Source organism: Citrus sinensis, chromosome 5 (assembly GCF_022201045.2).
Source record: "Citrus sinensis cultivar Valencia sweet orange chromosome 5, DVS_A1.0, whole genome shotgun sequence".
NCBI classification, from domain to species: domain Eukaryota; kingdom Viridiplantae; phylum Streptophyta; class Magnoliopsida; order Sapindales; family Rutaceae; genus Citrus; species Citrus sinensis.
The window spans coordinates 279,489-297,758 of NC_068560.1; the positions used below are offsets into that span (position 1 = coordinate 279,489).

Here is an 18,270-nt window from a genome sequence, read left to right on the forward strand (position 1 = left end):
GCCGTCTGACAGTGCCGATAAAATTTTCATATTACAAGCCATATATGTATGGTAAACAAGAAGAGTTTCCAGTGAAGTGAAGAACTTGTAAGAAAGGGAAAGATGGGAGGCGATTCAAAATTTCATAATTAATTATCCATCTCCACAATTTAAAGGTTTTTATACATTTCATGAAACACAAATTTTGCTAAAAAGTAAATGAGACCTCATTACTCCGTTAGCCATTTAATTAAACTATTAGACAATTCTGGTGACCACTTTGTTTAGTTATATTTAATTTTATGCAAACCATCTGGCTCTATATGAAATTACACATAGGCTCTTGAATTAAAAATGTAGCCCCGCCTAATAAGTTCCTGGACTTCTGTAAAGTGAGAAAAAATTATTAGATCATACGGCTTAATAGTGTAATGACATTATATTATTAAACCGTATGATTAATAACTTTTTCAAACTTTAATAAATTCTAAAATTTTGTATTAGACCAATGCTCACACATATAAGGGAGGGGATAATTTAACTTAAAATTTATTTACTTAAATTTTTTACACAAAATTTGAATCATGGATTTCAAAAAATATAATGGTAGATATTAAAAGTTAAAGGAGCATTTAATGATACTAGTTCATTCACCATTAGATTGTATGAGATCAATAACTCAAATTTTGAGTTAAAAATTTAAGTTGAAATATCCTTTGCCTTATATACGTGCGTGTATAATGTGATAATTTTATATGAGTAATTATAATTTATGACACTGCGAGAACTCAAAAACCTCATCTCTTTATTGTCTCGAGTAGTACTATCGGTTCGTGCAATCACATCTTAAATAATTATGTGCACGCACGTTCATCTTTTTGACTCTGTACAACATTATCATGACTTGTTTTATTCTAAAGCATGTATTATATATAATAGAAGTCGACGACCGTACTAACAATACATTTTTCAATTAATCTTTCTGTGGAATTCAACAGCAAAGTACAGTCTAACTAATTATATGCTACATATATTACTTGTCAATAATATTTTGTTTCCATTGACAAGAAAAGAAAAAACTCAAAATATTAATTGTTCTCATTGTTTTCTTACGTATTTAAATCAAAATTCTGCGGTTGAACTAACAAGCATCAGCATCCACAAATAGCATAGCATGTGTAATAAACACGGGTTACATTTGATGAGCAGAAGATGAAGTTGTCACCTTTTCTTCTGTACCCTTTTGATCAACTCTTACGTTATCATTACTCTACATATAACATATATATGTATATGTTTAGTCAATGTCGCGTGCCAATATGTATTTGGCTTTCACAAAATAATGTAATTTTATTCTAGAACTGGTAAAATTTAACACAACTTAATTATCTAACACGAATAAATGAATATGACTCGTCAAATTTGACACGGTTTTTTTATGTGTCAATTTAGGGTCAAAGTTCTTGACCAATACCTGACTAATGACACAATTATATTTTTAAAATTAATTTATAAGTTTTTGTCATTAAAACTCAAATAGTAAACATGATTCTCTCTTTTTTTTTTGGAAGGATGAACATATACACAGTATTTTATGTATAAAATTTTATATAAATTTTGAACTTTAATAGTGTAAGTGTGTAAAATATTGGTACACATGTATATTTTACGATATCGATATATAGTATTGTTTACATATACATAATTAAAACTTTAGTAGTATAAATGTGTAATATTTGGGGGGGGGGGCGTGTTTGTATAATATTTATTTATTTTTTTTAGTTTTGACCACGAGGTATCCTAGAGAGGGCCCCAACTGTGGGAGGCACCTTTGAGCCCGTATCACAACCCAGACTAGAAATCCCCGCTCGAACCAAGAGGCACAGGTTCTCCCAACAAATGCTACTTCCATGCGACTCGAACTGAGGAGCAAACCCAGTCAAGTTACTTAAGGGGACTCCATTGCCAGTGGAGCTAACACTTTGTTGGTTATAATATTTATTAAATATATAGATATTAAACGAGTTATTTGGTAACCTATTTATTTTTTAAGTCCTGTTTATTCTCAGTATTTTGACACAATTATTAAACGAGTCGTATTTAGGTTGACCTAAATTTGACACAATATAAAACTGAAACAACACAAAGACGACCCGACATGCCATTTTACAAGCTGTACTCAATTCATTATAAGACTTTGATTGATTCCTATTTTTATTTTAGATTTTTTTTTATAAGTTTTTCTTCGAAGAGACTAAGAGTAGACTATTCTGGATGTAATTATGTACAAATCCGTATTTTAAAGGATACGAATGTCCTGACTAACGAACATTCACATACAATTTATATATTAATTGATTGTGTTGATCAACGTGTTCACATATTTTTTTCACATTTTGTAATATTAGTCATGATCTATATTATAAGCTACAGAAATGATAATTTCTGAAGCAAATGGAAGGGGAAACGGCTGAATGATTGATAATAATATACTAATAGCAGGGTGTGGAAAATCTGCTTAACCTGCTTTTGTTTTATGATTTATTTCTTTTAATAATATAAGTTTGTTCAGGATGAAATTTAGAAGTTTGAATTTTTCTTCCCCCGAAATTAAGTTGTAAAATGGACTGAAAATGATCGCCAAAAACATCATCTTCAAGTTGATTATAGACTTTATTTTATTAACCAAGCCAATCGACCAACAGATATTTATTAATTGGAGGCCATGGTGTGTGGTTTTGTATTTAGCATGCGTTTGGGGAAACTACGCTGCCAGAGCTGCTCCCCACCATTTATTTTAGGGGAATATTCCCTAAGGGAATATTCACTAAAATATAGGGTGGGGAGCAGCTGCCGAAACGCACCCTTAATGTTGCGGGTTCCATTATGACAGCTCCATTAAACTTTCTTGCACCATTTATCATTTTTGAAAGTGAAAATAGAGAAGATGAAAATAATGAAAGGTTGAATATTGACTTCGTATGTGACCACATGCAATGTTTAGTTTGTATTTTCTGAGAGAAGTACGGGACAGTCATAGGTTGCTTTTTGAAGTTAATTTGGTTCTTCCCAAAGAGTCCTACCAAATAATATCCATCTTGCGGAGTTTCTTTTTCCAACATTAGTTTTCTAGCTTAATCTGACTATAGCTTGCATTTTCAGCACTTGAGAAGCTGTTAAAAGACTATGCCGGGGAATATGCAACTGGTGATGAAGTTTTCCTGGTTAGTTTTTCTGCTTCATCTATGTACATGGTAAACCCTTCTATAATACACAATAGTCTGTGCAAGGAAGCTCTGTCCACAAGCGGGGAGTGGAAACCCCAGTTGGTGTATCGCAGTTTAAGATTTAACTTTGAGGAGTGAGGTTGGGGGATCACTGTTATTAATTTGGGTAGAGCAGACAAGATATAAGAATACATACTCGCAACTGCAATATACAGCCTGGAGTTCATAAATCAAAATTAACCATGGCTGTATGTGGGTCATCTATGCATTGAATTTCTAATAACTGCAATGATCGATGCCTCTTTCATGTGGTGATTACTATTGAACATTGAGGTTACTCTCATTTTTCTATTGAAAATATGAAAATAATCATCTGACAGAAGTGAGAGAGAGAGTGAGTGAAGAGGTAGTGCAAAAAAAACCAGGAGAAAGGACAAGGATTTGTCTTTGCCAGTTTTATCCTTTATGGCCTGAAGTACATTATAAGGTTGTGAGTTATATGACTATTCAGCATTTTGGACTTTCTTTAAAATTAGGAAAAGTTATTAAGATATATAGTTTAATAGTATAATGTCATTACACTATCAAATTATATGATTTAATAATTTTCTAAAACTTTAATAAAGTTTAAAATTTTAGATCAGATTAGTGCTCGTGTATTTATGGAGGAGATAATTTAACTTAAATTTTTTTTACAAAATTTGATCCATGGATCTTAAATAATCTATTGTAGATATTGAAAGTTAAAAGAAGCATTTAATAGTGCCAATTCATTCACCATTGGATTTGATAAAATCAATAGCTCAAATTGTGTCAAAAATTTAAGTTAAAATATCTCTTCCCATATATATATATATATATATATATGGCAATACCTATCTTACATGTAATGTAAGATACATCCTCACACATGAATAGTGTATATGTGGGACTCACACACTATTTATATATGAGGATGTATTTTACATTAAATGTCTATATATATATATATATATATAGTAGTTTTCCAATCAGGCTTCAATGCATTGTATTTTATCATGTAGTGTAGTAAAATCTAAACTTTTTTGTCTTTTAACTAATCCCTGACTTTATTAAAGTCAGAGATCCCTGATTAGAAAACTACTATATATATATATATATATATATATATATATATATATGTGTGTGTGTGTCCTTCGATAATGTAATACTTTTAAATGAGTATTTTTATATTTATAATTTATGATACTGCGAGCACTCAAAAAGCTTTTCTCTTTCTTGTCTAGAGCACTATCGGTTCCAGTCATGTCTTAAATAATTATGCGCACGCGCGTTCATCTTTTTGACTCTGTACAACAATAACATGACTTGTTTTATTGTAAGCATATATTAAATATAATAGAAGTCGACGACTGTACTGACAATACATTTGTCAACTAATCTTTCTGTGGAATTCAACAGCAAAGTACAGTCTAACTAATTATATGCTATATATTACTTGTCAATAATATTTTGTTTCCATTGACAAGAAAAGAAAAAACTCAAAATATTAATTGTTCTCATTGTTTTTCTTATGTATTTAAATCAAAATTCTACCGTTGAACTAACAAGCATCATCATCCACAACAGCATAGCATGTGTATATAAACACTAAGTTTTAAGAATTTTACTTGTCTTATTAGGTGTTGTGTTTGATGAATTGCTTACGCACATGAAGAGGGGGGGTGCATTTGATGAGCAGAAGATGAAGTTGTCACCTTTCTTTTTTGCCCTTTTGATCAATTATCACGTTATCATTACTCTTCGTATATATGTATATGATATGTATATGTTTAGTCAACGTTGCGTGTCAATATATATCCGGCTTTAGCAAAATAATGTCACTCTATTCTAGAGCCGGTAAAATTTGACACGACATGATTACATGAGATGAACACAACAAGAACAAATAGATATAAGTCGTCAAATTCGACACGATTATTAAATGAGCCGGGTTTAGGATGATATTATTTTTTTCTATGTTGGGTTAAGGTCAAAGTTCTTAACCTATTTACTTGACTAATGACACAATTATATTTTTTAAATTAATTTCTATGCCCTTGTCATTAAAACTTAAATATTAAACATGATTATCTCTTTTTATTTTTATTTTTTTAGAAGACAGGCATATACATAGTATTTTATCTATAAAATTTTATATAGATTTAGAACTTTAATGGTGTAAATGTGTAATAATTTGGGAGGTTTGTGTATGTGTATGTGTGTGTATAATATTTGTTAAATATATAGATATTAAATAGGTTATTGAATAATCCGTTTATTTTTCGTGTCAGGGTTTGAGTCTCAATATTTTGATATGACTATTGAATGGATCATGTTTGGATCGACTTAAATTTGATAGGATATAAAGCTGATACAACACGAACACGACTCGACAACCAGTTTTGTAAGCGCTACTCAATTCATTATAAGGCTTTGATGGATTCTTTTTTATATTTTGGATTTTTATTATAAGTTTTCCTTCCAAGAGAGAAAGGGTAGTCTATTTTGGATGTAATTATGTACAAAACCATTTTTTAAAGGATAAGAATGTCCTGACTGACGAACATTCACATGCAATTTATCTATTAATTGATTGTGTTGATCAACGTGTTCACATGATCACATCTTTCTGTCACCCTTTGTGATATTAGTCACGATCTCTATTATAAGCAAAAATGATAATTTCTGAAGCAAATGGAAGGGGAAACGGCTGAATGATTCATAATCATATACTAGTGGCAGGGCGTGGAAAATCTGTTTAACCTGCTTTTGCTTTCTGATTTGTTTCTTTTTTAAAAATACAAACTTGTTCAGGATGAAATTTAGAAGTTTGAATTTTTCTTCCCCCTGAAACTTGTGAAATGGTCTGAAAATGATCGCCAAAAACATTATCTTCAAGTTGACTATAGACTTTAGTTCATTAATCAAGTCCACCAACCAACAGATAGTTATTAATCGGTGGCCATTGTGTGTGGTTTTGTATTTAATGTAGTGGGTTCCATTATGAAAGCTCCATTAAACTCTCTTGCACCATTTATCATTTTTGAAAGTGAAAAAAGAGAAGATAAAAATAAAGAAAGGTTGAATACTGACTTCGTATGTGATCACATGCAATGTTTAGTTTGTATTTTCTGAGAGAAGTACGGGACAATCATAGGTTGCTTTTTGAGCTTTGAGTAATTTTTGGTTTGTTGAGAAATGGGTGTGAAAAGAAAAGTGTTTCTGCTGTCCGTTTACTTGCAGTTTTTGATCATAGCAGCTGTGACTAATGATAATGACTGTAAGCTAATTCTCTTCAATTAGCAATGGCACCTCCATTTTTCTTGTTGATATGTTCTCGAAATACTTGTTGAACTGCGTGATGCTGTCTTCTGTGTGCTTGTGTTTGTCTCTGTGTGTGAGCAAGTGCTTGCTTTTCAATCTACGGAATGGTATCAGAAGTTATTTGAGTCTTTTAGCATCAATAAACACTTAAAAAGCATCTCCCTTCTGATGCAGTTGTTATTTTAAAAGCACTCAAAGATGATATATGGGAGAATGAACCGCCAAATTGGAAGAACAATGATCCTTGTGGTGACAATTGGGAAGGAATTGGCTGCACAAATTCGCGTGTGACCTCCATGTATATATTTGCAATTTTTATTTTTTTATTTTTTTACATACTGTTATTCACTGAAGGTTTCTTTTTCTGTATTATCATGCTATTCATTCTCTGCTTCAGAACATTATCCGGCATGGGATTGAAAGGTCAGCTCTCTGGAGACATTACTGGTTTAACGGAGTTGCATACTCTGTGAGTCCTCAATCCTCACATTGAGGAATTGTATTTTTTTTTTTTTATACTTGCAATTAATTTAAATCAGCACCTCTCATTCAGGATTATATTTGGTTGAAATGGAAATGTTGTCTGTGATAGTTGGCCCTGGATTTAGAGATTTTCAAATATTTGACTGTGAACTCTTCATATAGGGATTTATCCAACAACAAGGACTTGAGAGGACCACTTCCAACAACAATTGGGAATCTGAAGAAGCTATCAAACTTGTAAGGAGATTTCTTCTCGTCAAAGGTTTTGCTTTTTGCAAACTTCTGTGGATAAAGCCTTAACAAAAACTATATTTTTACATGCCAGGATGCTGGTGGGTTGCAGTTTCTCTGGACCAATTCCCGATTCAATTGGATCTCTACAGGAGTTGGTCCTTCTGTAAGGATTTTTGACTCTGTAATGTTTCACTTAGGCTGTTGCAATTGTCAATAATATGAAAACACGTTGGATGAGGGGTTTACAAGGCCTTTTTTGCTGATTTCGTACATTTACATTCTTTTACATCTTTTGTTGGTGTAGCTCTGTGTTTGTGCCAATGGACCAGTGAATCTGAAAACATTCATTATTACTGCATGCAGATCCTTGAATTCTAATGGTTTCAGTGGAAGAGTTCCACCATCCATTGGTAATCTGTCTAATCTTTACTGGTTGGATCTTACTGACAACAAACTTGAGGGAGAGATCCCAGTCTCCGATGGAAATTCACCTGGTCTTGATATGCTAGTTCGGGCAAAGCACTTGTATGCCAAATCTATTTGATCTTTTTGGCTCTCTTAACTTATAGCCTTGCATGTATTTGTTCTCATAAACTTCTTTTCATCATCTACAGTCATTTTGGAAAGAATCAACTCTCAGGCTCAATACCAGAGAAACTTTTCCGACCAGACATGGTTCTGATTCATGTGTAAGTTTTGCAATGAACTAGTTCTTGTAGTTTATGTCACTATCAGAGATGGTCATCTCAAACATTGTATATTAAAGCATCACTTTCATTCTATTCCTCTCACTTTTTCACTTCTTGGACCAGGCTATTTGACAGCAACAACCTCACTGGCGAGCTTCCTGACACCCTTGGACTAGTGAAAAGTTTGGAAGTTGTGTGAGTATCTACATCTCATATTCAATTGAAATGCTACGGCGTACTGTAGTCTATATGAAGTCTTTTCTGATGAATTTCTCGTCCTGATTACAGACGTTTTGATAGGAATTCATTAAGCGGACCTGTTCCTTCAAACCTCAACAATCTTACAAGTGTTAATGAGCTGTACGCTGACTACATAGATATGGAAATAAGCCTTATATTTTATTTTTGGCCAGTTAGATCCAATTCTTTACCACAAATTATTTTGAAATGAAGAGTGTTGGGTTATAATATCTTTCAGGTACTTGTCCAACAATAAACTGACTGGAGCAATGCCTAACCTTACTGGCTTGAGCGTCCTCAGTTACTTGTAAGTAGAAAAGTTTTTATTACATCTGCTTATATCTTCACATCAATAATCCTGGGGTAGATAAAGCATCTCAAATACTGATTTATTTTCATTCTATAACAATTGATTTGCAGGGACATGAGTAATAACAGCTTCGATGCATCAGAAGTTCCTTCATGGTTTTCAAGCATGCAATCCTTAACAACATTGTATGCATCTCTGTCGTCTCCTTTCTTAATTACTCTTTACAAGTAAAACACGTGCACATGCAATTTGTGTCGATTATGTGTTACCTTAAGTATTTTGGGTCCGGAACTGCAGTTCCTTACACAACTGCACTTTAAGAAGGCCCATATGTTCTGTATTACATCTTTTCTCGCAACTAATATTGTAGATTACAGCTTTTCCATGTTGATGATTGTTCAAATTCCAATTTATCCTCTTATGGCTCCTCACTTAATATGTGTCTTTTGCGTATGTCTCTTTATGATCTATGTTGTAAGACCTATTTCACATGTGTGTCTGTATGCATTTCTCTGTCTTTTTGTGATTCAAGACGGGCAATTTTCGTGTAAATTAGGAGAATGATCGACTACTTTTTCTGACAGAATGATGGAGAATACTAATCTTGAAGGTCAAATTCCTGCTAATCTGTTCAGCATTCCCCATCTGCAGACTGTGTAAGTATTAGCATATATTTCAAGTAGCACCCTAGCCAATGTAAAAGCTATTGAAAATTACAAATGAATCTCAAAAATTGAAACCTTTAGGTTCAAACACAAAACAGATCACTGGCAAACTCCATATAAATGCAGTCACTCTTCTGCCCTGATTTAATTATCACATTTTGATAGGGTCATGAAAACCAACGAGCTTAATGGCACCTTGGACCTTGGCACGAGCTACAGTGAAAATCTGCTTGTTAATTTGCAGAATAATCGCATCTCTGCCTACACAGAAAGAGGAGGAGCACCTGCCGTTAAGTTAACGTAAAGCTCACTCTCCCTGTGTTCTAGGAATTCCTTTTCAATGGTTTTCCGGAAAAATTCACAAATAATAATTCCGTGACAGTTAAAATGCCATATGTACCATACAGTGTACTAGAAACAATTCGTTTTCAACTCACTGAGGTTATTTTCTTCTAAATTTTGCAGACTTATTGATAACCCAATTTGTCAGGAGTTGGGAACTGCAAAAGGTTATTGCCAGCTTTCCCAACCGATTTCCCCTTACTCAACAAAGCAAAAGAACTGTCTACCTGCCCCCTGCAATGCAAATCAGAGTTCTAGCCCTAACTGTCAATGTGCCTATCCATACACGGGAACTCTAGTTTTCAGATCTCTTTCATTTTCAGACTTGGGAAACACAACTTACTATGAAATTCTCGAGCAGAATGTGACAACATCTTTTCAGTCTACTTATAAACTTCCCATAGATTCCATTTCTCTCAGTTATCCGCACAAGAATAATTTTGAATACCTTGAATTGAGTATACAATTTTTTCCTTCTGGCCAAGAACGTTTTAATCGAACAGGAGTGTCTAGTGTTGGGTTTGTTCTTAGCAACCAGATTTACAGCCCCCCTCCTCTTTTTGGACCTATGTTCTTCAATGGTGATCAGTATCAGTACTTTGCTGGTAATTTTGCTACTGTCATGGAACAATATGTATTAGTGCACTGCTGCTTTCATTGATATTAATGTTTCTGTTGGTGCGTTATCTTTTTGAAGAATCTGGAGGGTCAAACAAGTCGACAAGCATTGGGGTTATCATTGGAGCAGCAGCTGCTGGTTGTGTCGTACTGTTACTCTTACTCTTTGCAGGGGTTTATGCTTATCATCAAAAGAGAAGAGCGGAGAAAGCAAATGAACAGAACCCTTTTGGTATGTTAAGGACTTGATGTAAACTTTGCATTTTTCCAGTTGGTGCACTATTAAATTTGTTTATGTTTTACAAATGCAGCACATTGGGACATGAATAAGAGCAGTGGTAGCATTCCTCAACTGAAAGGAGCAAGATGCTTCTCCTTTGAAGAGGTTAAAAAATACACTAACAATTTTTCTGATGCTAATGATGTTGGATCTGGGGGCTATGGAAAGGTTTGGTTCATATATCTCTCTCTGACCTTATTTCAGTGTAATGCCTTCACTAATCAGGCACAAATCTCTCCCGTTGATACTTAATTTATAATGTGGTTACTTTTACCATATTCTCAAAAGTGTCAATGTAATTATGGCCATTTTTCTAATTCTATCCCAATAAAATTTGAGTTAAGCATGTACAAGCACAAAACCAAAGCCACCTTCTCCCTCGAGGTATGCTTTCATCGCAGGACAGAACATGCCCTAAGATGGAAGGAAGTATTAGAATAAAGAGAAACAAAATTATCAAATAACTGATATATCATCACTTGCCATGTATGTTTTTATTTGTCAGCAATATATAGATGAAGTCAGGCCAATCAATTGAAACCATCCTGTCACATTCAAAACAACATGCATTGAAAAATGTTAAATTGATAAATAAACTATCTCTATTAACTTGTACTTAACAACTTAGAAAGTTAAAATAGCCATGGATGATTACCCAAATTTTTTATTTCGTCAAAATCTTTATAGGTTTATAAGGGTACTCTTCCTAATGGACAACTGATTGCCATCAAACGAGCTCAACAAGGATCTATGCAAGGTGGGCAAGAATTCAAAATGGAGATTGAACTTCTATCAAGAGTCCATCATAAAAATCTTGTCAGCCTTTTGGGATTTTGCTTCGATCGAGGTGAACAAATGCTGATATATGAATTTGTTCCTAATGGTTCTCTGGGGGACAGTTTATCAGGTATATTCTTCATCATTATTTCTGGAACCTTTTGATTCTTCAGTTGCATGCTTTATATAAAGGATGGTAATTGTCAACGTACTGTAAATGCAGGGAAGAATGGAATCAGGTTGGATTGGATAAGGAGACTTAAAATAGCCCTTGGTGCAGCAAGAGGTTTATCCTATCTGCATGAACTTGCCAACCCTCCTATTATACATAGGGATATTAAATCATCCAACATACTTCTGGATGAACGCTTAAATGCCAAAGTTGCCGATTTTGGTCTCTCGAAATCTATGTCTGACAGTGAAAAGGACCATATCACTACTCAAGTTAAAGGGACAATGGTGAGTATCCCCACATAGACACTTGATCTACCAGTTTAGATTACAAAATTTTGTGAATTCATGTAAATATTTAAGTTCACAGAGGATTCTGAACTGATCTTATATGTCCTGAGAATGGATTTTTTGGGTGCAGGGCTACTTGGATCCAGAATATTACATGACACAACAATTGACTGAAAAGAGTGATGTTTATAGCTTTGGTGTGCTGATGCTGGAGTTACTTACTGGAAGAAGACCCATAGAGCGTGGAAAATACATTGTGAGAGAGATAAGAACGGTAATGGATAAGAAGAAAGAGCTATACAACCTTTATGAATTAATTGACCCAACCATTGGTTTGAGTACAACACTGAAAGGTTTTGAAAAGTACGTGGATCTTGCACTGAAGTGTGTGCAAGAATCAGGAGATGACAGGCCCACAATGAGTGAAGTGGTGAAGGACATTGAGAATATTTTGCAGCAAGCTGGTCTGAATCCAAATGCAGAATCAGCATCCTCTTCAGCAAGTTACGAGGATGCAAGCAAGGGAAATTTCCACCATCCTTATTGCAATGAAGAAGGCTTTGATTATGGTTATAGCGGTGGCTTTCCAACTTCAAAGATCGAGCCTCAGTGAGTATTTACCTATTGTTTTGAATGTTGCACCAGACAAGAACAGTGTACTTCTGTACTTAATAGCACTTTAGCTAGTAAATGCAACTTATTTTTGTTGTTGTTTGTGACATTCATTTCTTTGCTTGTGAGAATATGATTCAGAAACTGTGTATAAGTGCATGTATACTTCTCTTCCAAAAATTTTGTGTGAGATTATTTGGTTTCAAATTAATTCTACTTCATGTTGTTGTATATTTCTCTTTTTGTGTTCTTTGTTTCTAATCTAAACTCGAATCAAAAACCATGAAAGATATGTATGAAAGTATCCTGCATTTGATCATCAATTGTAGACAATTATCATACAAAGAGAGTGTTCATTTTGCAAAATGGGATATCAGTGTATACTTCAGGTCATTGGCTTCTCCAACACAGCAGAAAAGTACCATTCATTTTTCTTGACTCCGCGATCAAGCTTCATGCCAACATTCCATCTCAGCTTCTTGAATCCAATTCTATCCAACATTGGAACATAAGTTTCGTTAAGTTGTGACCCGAAGCAGAAGAAACGGTCCAGCCAAAAGATCCCTCCAGGTCTCAGCACCCTGTATATATCATAGAGTGTGAACTCGAGCATGGAATCTGGTATCCAGTTGCTGAGAACGTGCATTGAATGAACTATATCCAGTGTGTTTTCGAAGAATGGAAGCCTCTGGGAAACGCTGATATGCATCGAAATCAAGCCTCTCGAAGCAATGAAGCTGTTGAAAGGACCATCTAGATTCAATGAGGTTGTGATGATAGTCACATTCCTCTCCCTCATTCTAGCAGCAAATGTGCCAGTTCCCCCTCCTATGTCTAATCCAATTCGGATTGTCCCCAGAGGCTTCATACTCAGAACTTGATCAATACCATAATCAAGCTTCCCATTGTCAATGAGCCATCTACTTTTCTCTCTGCCCTGCAAATCAAAGCAGTCTTTGCAGTCAAAGAACCCTGGTGCTTTCTTCCTATCAATAAGACACTGGTAGCTTTTGCATGAATATGGATCCCAAATGATACTAGTCTCAGCAGGTTTTTCCCAAAGACTATCCGGAACAGCCGTTGGCTCGACATAGTTGACCGGAGACTTGGGCTTGCATCTCCGGCGAGGCAGAGGCTCACACCCTTTAAGCATAAGCCTTTGTGCAAAAACATCATCAACAGGACATTCCCCACCAATGTCATAAGTCATATACTTTAACAACTCATCATGAAACTTCGAGCAACCAGCACCAACCGGGGCAATCACCTCATCGGATCCCATCCTCGGAGAGTACCCAAGTGGCAACTTATGAGGACCTACGGCAAGCTTCACCTCATCAGGCAAACCAACGGTTAAATCATCACTCAACTTACTCATCACTGCAGACAAATTAATGCCGCTCACTTTCTCATTTGGGTGTACAAACTCTCTAGTAAGCTCAATAAGGAGGGCTTGCACAAGCAAGTTGGTGGAGTTAAGCTGCTGCTGCAACTCAGCAATGATGCCATGACTTGCAGCAAGCTCGATTTTCGTAGAGCTGAACTCACTCAAGAGAACGGTAGAGTTCAATAGAGGAAGAGTAAGCTGGTTGGAGTAACTATTAAGCTTCAAGCTGAAAGAAGGGCCAGTGAAAATGTAAATTGTGAGAAGATTTGTCAGTATAACAAGCAGAAGCATTTTGAGCTTGAGCGTGTTCTGTGCATTCTTTTTAACACAGTCTTGATCATCTCCTTTGCCCATCTTGATTTAGTAGTTAATTTTGTGGCTGTGAAGAGAGTGGTGATGAGAAGTGAATTGAGGAACATTATAAATGTGGTGAGGATCAAGAGATTCATGTACTCAAAGTGAGGCATCGGCCATTGTTACTCGGCGGTTTGGACGTTCGAGATAAATTTATGAAAGCTTGATTTGTTTATCTATTACATAACGTGCACCATTATTTGTCAACTTTTGCACTCTCTTCGGATCTTGACTCATATCTTCTCTTCGTTAATAAATATAGGTAGTAAATTTATATAAGATTTCCATCTAATATTTCTATCAGGTCTTGTATTTGATAATCATCGACCTTTATATGGCGCAAACATGAAATTTGCTTGAATCCTTTTATATGTACAAAGAAAAAGAAAGTAGATCTAATTTATCTTAAACTTACATATTTAGACTGTATCAGAACATGATATTGATTTAATTAATTAAGAATGTTTTATTGTAATATTTTTAAATTTAGAATGTAAATACTAATATTAAAAAAGAGATTTTTTTTTTAATAATATAAAAAGCTCCAAGTCCAACAAATAGTCATCTTAATTTCTTATTTCTCCCTCAATTTATCATGTGCTATATATGCCTATATGTATCTTGGATCCTCCAAAAAGCTTCTGGTTAATAAAAGATTTAAAAGTTATTCACTCCAACAGCCATTACGCCATTAGGCTTTAGTTGACTCGATCGCTAGTTGAATATATCTACTTGTTTCATTTAAGAATATTAATCATAATTAGTTGCAATCCCAAGTAACAATATCTCTCCTTCAAGTTGAGGGATTTTTATATTTCTTTATCGCAATATGTGTTGGCAAATTAGGAAAGGCAGTACGTTATTTTGATTACGTGCAATTCAGGCAACCAGAAAAAAGTTGGTGGCTGAGCTCCATGTTGCCATCAAGCTTCTCTATATCGTCCCATGTGTGATGCTTTTTATACACCCATAAATTTGTTTACATAATTTGTTGATTAATTAAATTTTACACTCCTGGGTCAACATTAGAGATCCCCTTCTTTTTTTTTTTTGGAAAAATTGTTATTTATAAACTGTATGCACCGATATCCCAGTCCAATTTAGTCTCATCTCGAAACCTGCTGGAGCTTATTAGTGGTAAAGACAAAGAACTCTTTTCTCTCCACAAAAAGATAAAATGAGGCAAATATTAATTTGATCGCTGAAATGGAACTAAAAAGATGGCATTTACATGAATGCAAATGCAGTGTCAGTTATCGATTAAAGGAGCCACATTTAATTAATTAACTAAGCTCCAAAGTGGTCCTTAATTATTTGTACCTCAGCTTTTCATAAAGGCAGTTGCTATCTTTTGCCTTTTGAAGGAATCCCTTAAACACACATAATTAACCTTTTTTTCAGGTTTACTTAATTTATTCATTTTTTTTTAATGTTTCTTAGCCAAGGACAAGAACAATTAATTGAAAATTGGAAGAAAAAAAAAACAATGAAACATGATCACCTAGAAACGAGTGGTCCACTTTCACATGCCAAATTATGGCAAGAGCCTTTAAAGTTTATTTAGTGGATATCTGGTATCATTTTCTGAAAGTTATTATTATTATTATTATTATTTTATTTTTTCTAAATAGAAAAATGCTAAACTTTTGTTTACTAACGTAAGTCCTTTTCATCGAAAATCTGGAATTTGATAGATCCTGCAAATCTTTCTAATCATTAGCACAGAAGGGAGAAAATTCTGTTCACACCTCATATTTGATAGTGGTATTACCATTCATTATATTTCACTTTGATCCTTCGTTTATTATTAGATATCATCTCCAGTGAAAGTGCCCACAATTGCCACCTTTCTCATGTTAATCATAATTAAAATTTTAGAACCTCTTTATTACAATCAATACATATCTAAAAGCATTTATCTTTGGTGAGATTCAAAATTTGAATTTCTTGTACGTTTGGAGTTGAGTGTTTGTGGTTGTAAGTATTTGCAGAACACTTTGAGTATTAAGCAAAGAGCAAGCGTTATAAACATATCCTTTCCTTTTAATAAGCCCCAGCAAGCTGGAGTAATAAAGCTGATTCAAAGATGAGAGGGAGAGTTAATGAACTTTTCATCACTATAAACACTACTATATCTTAAGTTTTAATCATTTTACACAAAAAGCAATGAAAATTCATGTATCCTTATTAGTTGGACAAGCTTGTGCTAGCTTCCTCAGATTCTCGATGATCATAACCAGTTTTGTGTTAAGCCGATTCACAAAGCACTTTGGTACCCATCCTGCAGGATCCAACTGAGAAACCAAAAATAAGTATATATATAAAAGAGCTTTGTTTTAATCAATATGGCAATATATATATATATATTGCATTACATGCAGACAAGTGTTTATATTTTGTTTATTTTAATTTACCTGAACGACATAAGTGACCATACATGAGTCATCTTCAAGCTTCTCCACGACCCATCCTGATTGAAGCAACAGTCCTCTTATTGAATTATTTTGCTTGGGATGCAATCCTGCTGCTATCTCTTTTGGCAGTGAAGCTACTGCTACCACCTACAAGCCCCAGAAAAATTAAGAATAAAAACTTGCACATTGTTTGTGAAAGCAAGCAATAATTAGACTTATTTGTTTTACTTACAAGGGTACCATCTTCCATGGTTTCGCGGCGTTCGTAGACTATGAATTCTCTGTTTCTGAAGAGCGGCTTCGAGTGTTCCCCGAACCGAAGTCGGATTATGCTCAGGTTATCTTCAAGATCTTTAATGTACTTGGCTTCAACCAGATCAGAATCCCACTGCTGTTGTATACAAATTTGGCAGCAGGAAACTCAGTAAATATACTTGCGTACTAATATTTACTTGGCTGTTGCTTTATTATACAATTCCAAGTTCCATAAACATCTAAAAGAAAATTTCTATTTAAATCCTAGCCAAAATAGCTGTAAAAATTGTCTTCCTGATGAATGATGACAACCAAACATAAAAGAATCACATGCAGGTATGCTTAAGGATAAAAGTTTTCTTTTCATTGTGTTGGACCAACTTATATCTGTCCGTATACACGATTATGATGATACTTTAATCAATATCCAGCCGTATTTTAAGTTTTACAAGCGCCAAGAATTGATCATCACCTTGGCAGCATCGATAGCATTGGCAACAGTGATGAATTGCTGAGGTGAGACTGATTTGAGCAGCCACCGGCTTCGGAAAGTGTGAAGTGAACCCGACCTTCTCTTTGATATCTCTACTCCGTCGTCAAGAGTAAGAACTTTCCATTCATCATCGCCATTTCCAAACCTGTTCGAGTCTGAAGCTGATAACAATTCCTGTATGCAGCTCTCACTTGCAAAGTGCACGTATCTTCTCAATGAGTCCTCACTTATGGACCTTCACAGACATTCAAAAGAAAGTAATAACATGAAAAAAACAAATTCCCCTATCCGAATTGTTATAGGAAACAGGATTAAGGCATCAAATGGTTGGAAAAGTACTCACCAGGATCGGCTACAGGGAGCCGGACTGTTCATTTTAGGATTCAGAATTGGTCTACAGGCTTCTTTCTACTCCAAGATAATCAACAAAGGACGTGTATATGTATATACGTATATATATGATGAAGAGAGAAGATTAAAGATTGGTTAGAAGTGTAAAATAATGGGAAGTGGGGAGAAGTGATTGATGCACATGCATTGCGAGAGGAACCTCCATGATTAGAAGAGCAAGTCTCACTTTCTCTCTCTTTGTTCTCTTGTTCAATCCGTCGACAAAGGATTAGATTCTTTACTTGGGAAAAAAAGGCAGCAAGAACAAAGAATAGAGAAGTTGATGCACATGCAGTGTTGGTGGCTTTTAAAAAATGAATAGGCAGATGGGGAAAAGACTAAAAACTAAAAGCAATAAGATCTGACTTGAATTGAATTGAATTGAACTCAGTAGATTAACCAAAATTGCCTGTTAATGGGTGACAATGACCTAGTAAAAAAGAATCATAAGGTCCCCAATCACGTGCCCCTTTTGCATAGTTTAATTTACATCAAAGATGGACAAACTTTTGCCTCTAGCAGAAGTAGTAAAGCTCTATCTCATCATCAGTTTCCTTTCAGAGATCGACAGATGCAGGTTATAATTTAATCTTGTGCTCTGTGTAGAAAACAAAGCCTTTGGACACATTCAGCAGATTTTCACATGCTTTCTGGGTGTGCATGAGAGGCTTCTGGTTTCTAGTAACTCATTCATTGAATCATAGAAGTTAACAA

The 18,270-nt window shown here is 34.7% G+C and overlaps 4 protein-coding genes across 4 annotated transcripts in view; 2 read left to right on the plus strand and 2 right to left on the minus strand.

Moving 5' to 3' along the window:
* LOC102606924 (glutathione S-transferase zeta class-like) overlaps window positions 1-3,359 on the plus strand; it is a 102,845-nt gene extending 99,486 nt beyond the window's left edge. Inside the window, exon 8 of the mRNA XM_052440526.1 lies at window positions 3,142-3,359. Coding sequence (XP_052296486.1) covers window positions 3,142-3,344 — 203 coding nt within the window. The 3' untranslated portion in view covers window positions 3,345-3,359. The remainder of the gene's footprint in view (window positions 1-3,141) is intronic.
* A 2,549-nt stretch (window positions 3,360-5,908) lies between these two features.
* Window positions 5,909-12,494, plus strand: LOC102607213 (leucine-rich repeat receptor protein kinase HPCA1). The gene is made up of 19 exons (XM_006470729.4): window positions 5,909-6,507; window positions 6,726-6,849; window positions 6,949-7,020; window positions 7,197-7,271; window positions 7,360-7,431; window positions 7,632-7,793; window positions 7,883-7,957; window positions 8,081-8,152; window positions 8,246-8,317; window positions 8,436-8,504; window positions 8,618-8,692; window positions 9,092-9,163; window positions 9,338-9,472; window positions 9,638-10,119; window positions 10,212-10,364; window positions 10,444-10,580; window positions 11,100-11,319; window positions 11,413-11,648; window positions 11,782-12,494. Exons 1-19 carry the CDS (start codon window positions 6,426-6,428, stop codon window positions 12,262-12,264), a joined length of 2,868 nt encoding a protein of 955 aa, XP_006470792.2. The 5' UTR covers window positions 5,909-6,425; the 3' UTR covers window positions 12,265-12,494.
* A 108-nt stretch (window positions 12,495-12,602) lies between these two features.
* LOC102607511 (probable methyltransferase At1g29790) lies at window positions 12,603-14,254 on the minus strand. Its single transcript, XM_006470730.3, has one exon. It carries the CDS (start codon window positions 14,002-14,004, stop codon window positions 12,649-12,651), a length of 1,356 nt encoding a protein of 451 aa, XP_006470793.2. The 5' UTR covers window positions 14,005-14,254; the 3' UTR covers window positions 12,603-12,648.
* Window positions 14,255-16,000: 1,746 nt separating this feature from the next.
* LOC102607802 (uncharacterized) lies at window positions 16,001-18,227 on the minus strand. The gene is made up of 5 exons (XM_006470731.4): window positions 17,510-18,227; window positions 17,146-17,401; window positions 16,651-16,809; window positions 16,419-16,565; window positions 16,001-16,298 (listed from the first exon to the last, which is right to left on the minus strand). Exons 1-5 carry the CDS (start codon window positions 17,539-17,541, stop codon window positions 16,179-16,181), a joined length of 714 nt encoding a protein of 237 aa, XP_006470794.2. The 5' UTR covers window positions 17,542-18,227; the 3' UTR covers window positions 16,001-16,178.
* Window positions 18,228-18,270: the final 43 nt, after the last annotated feature.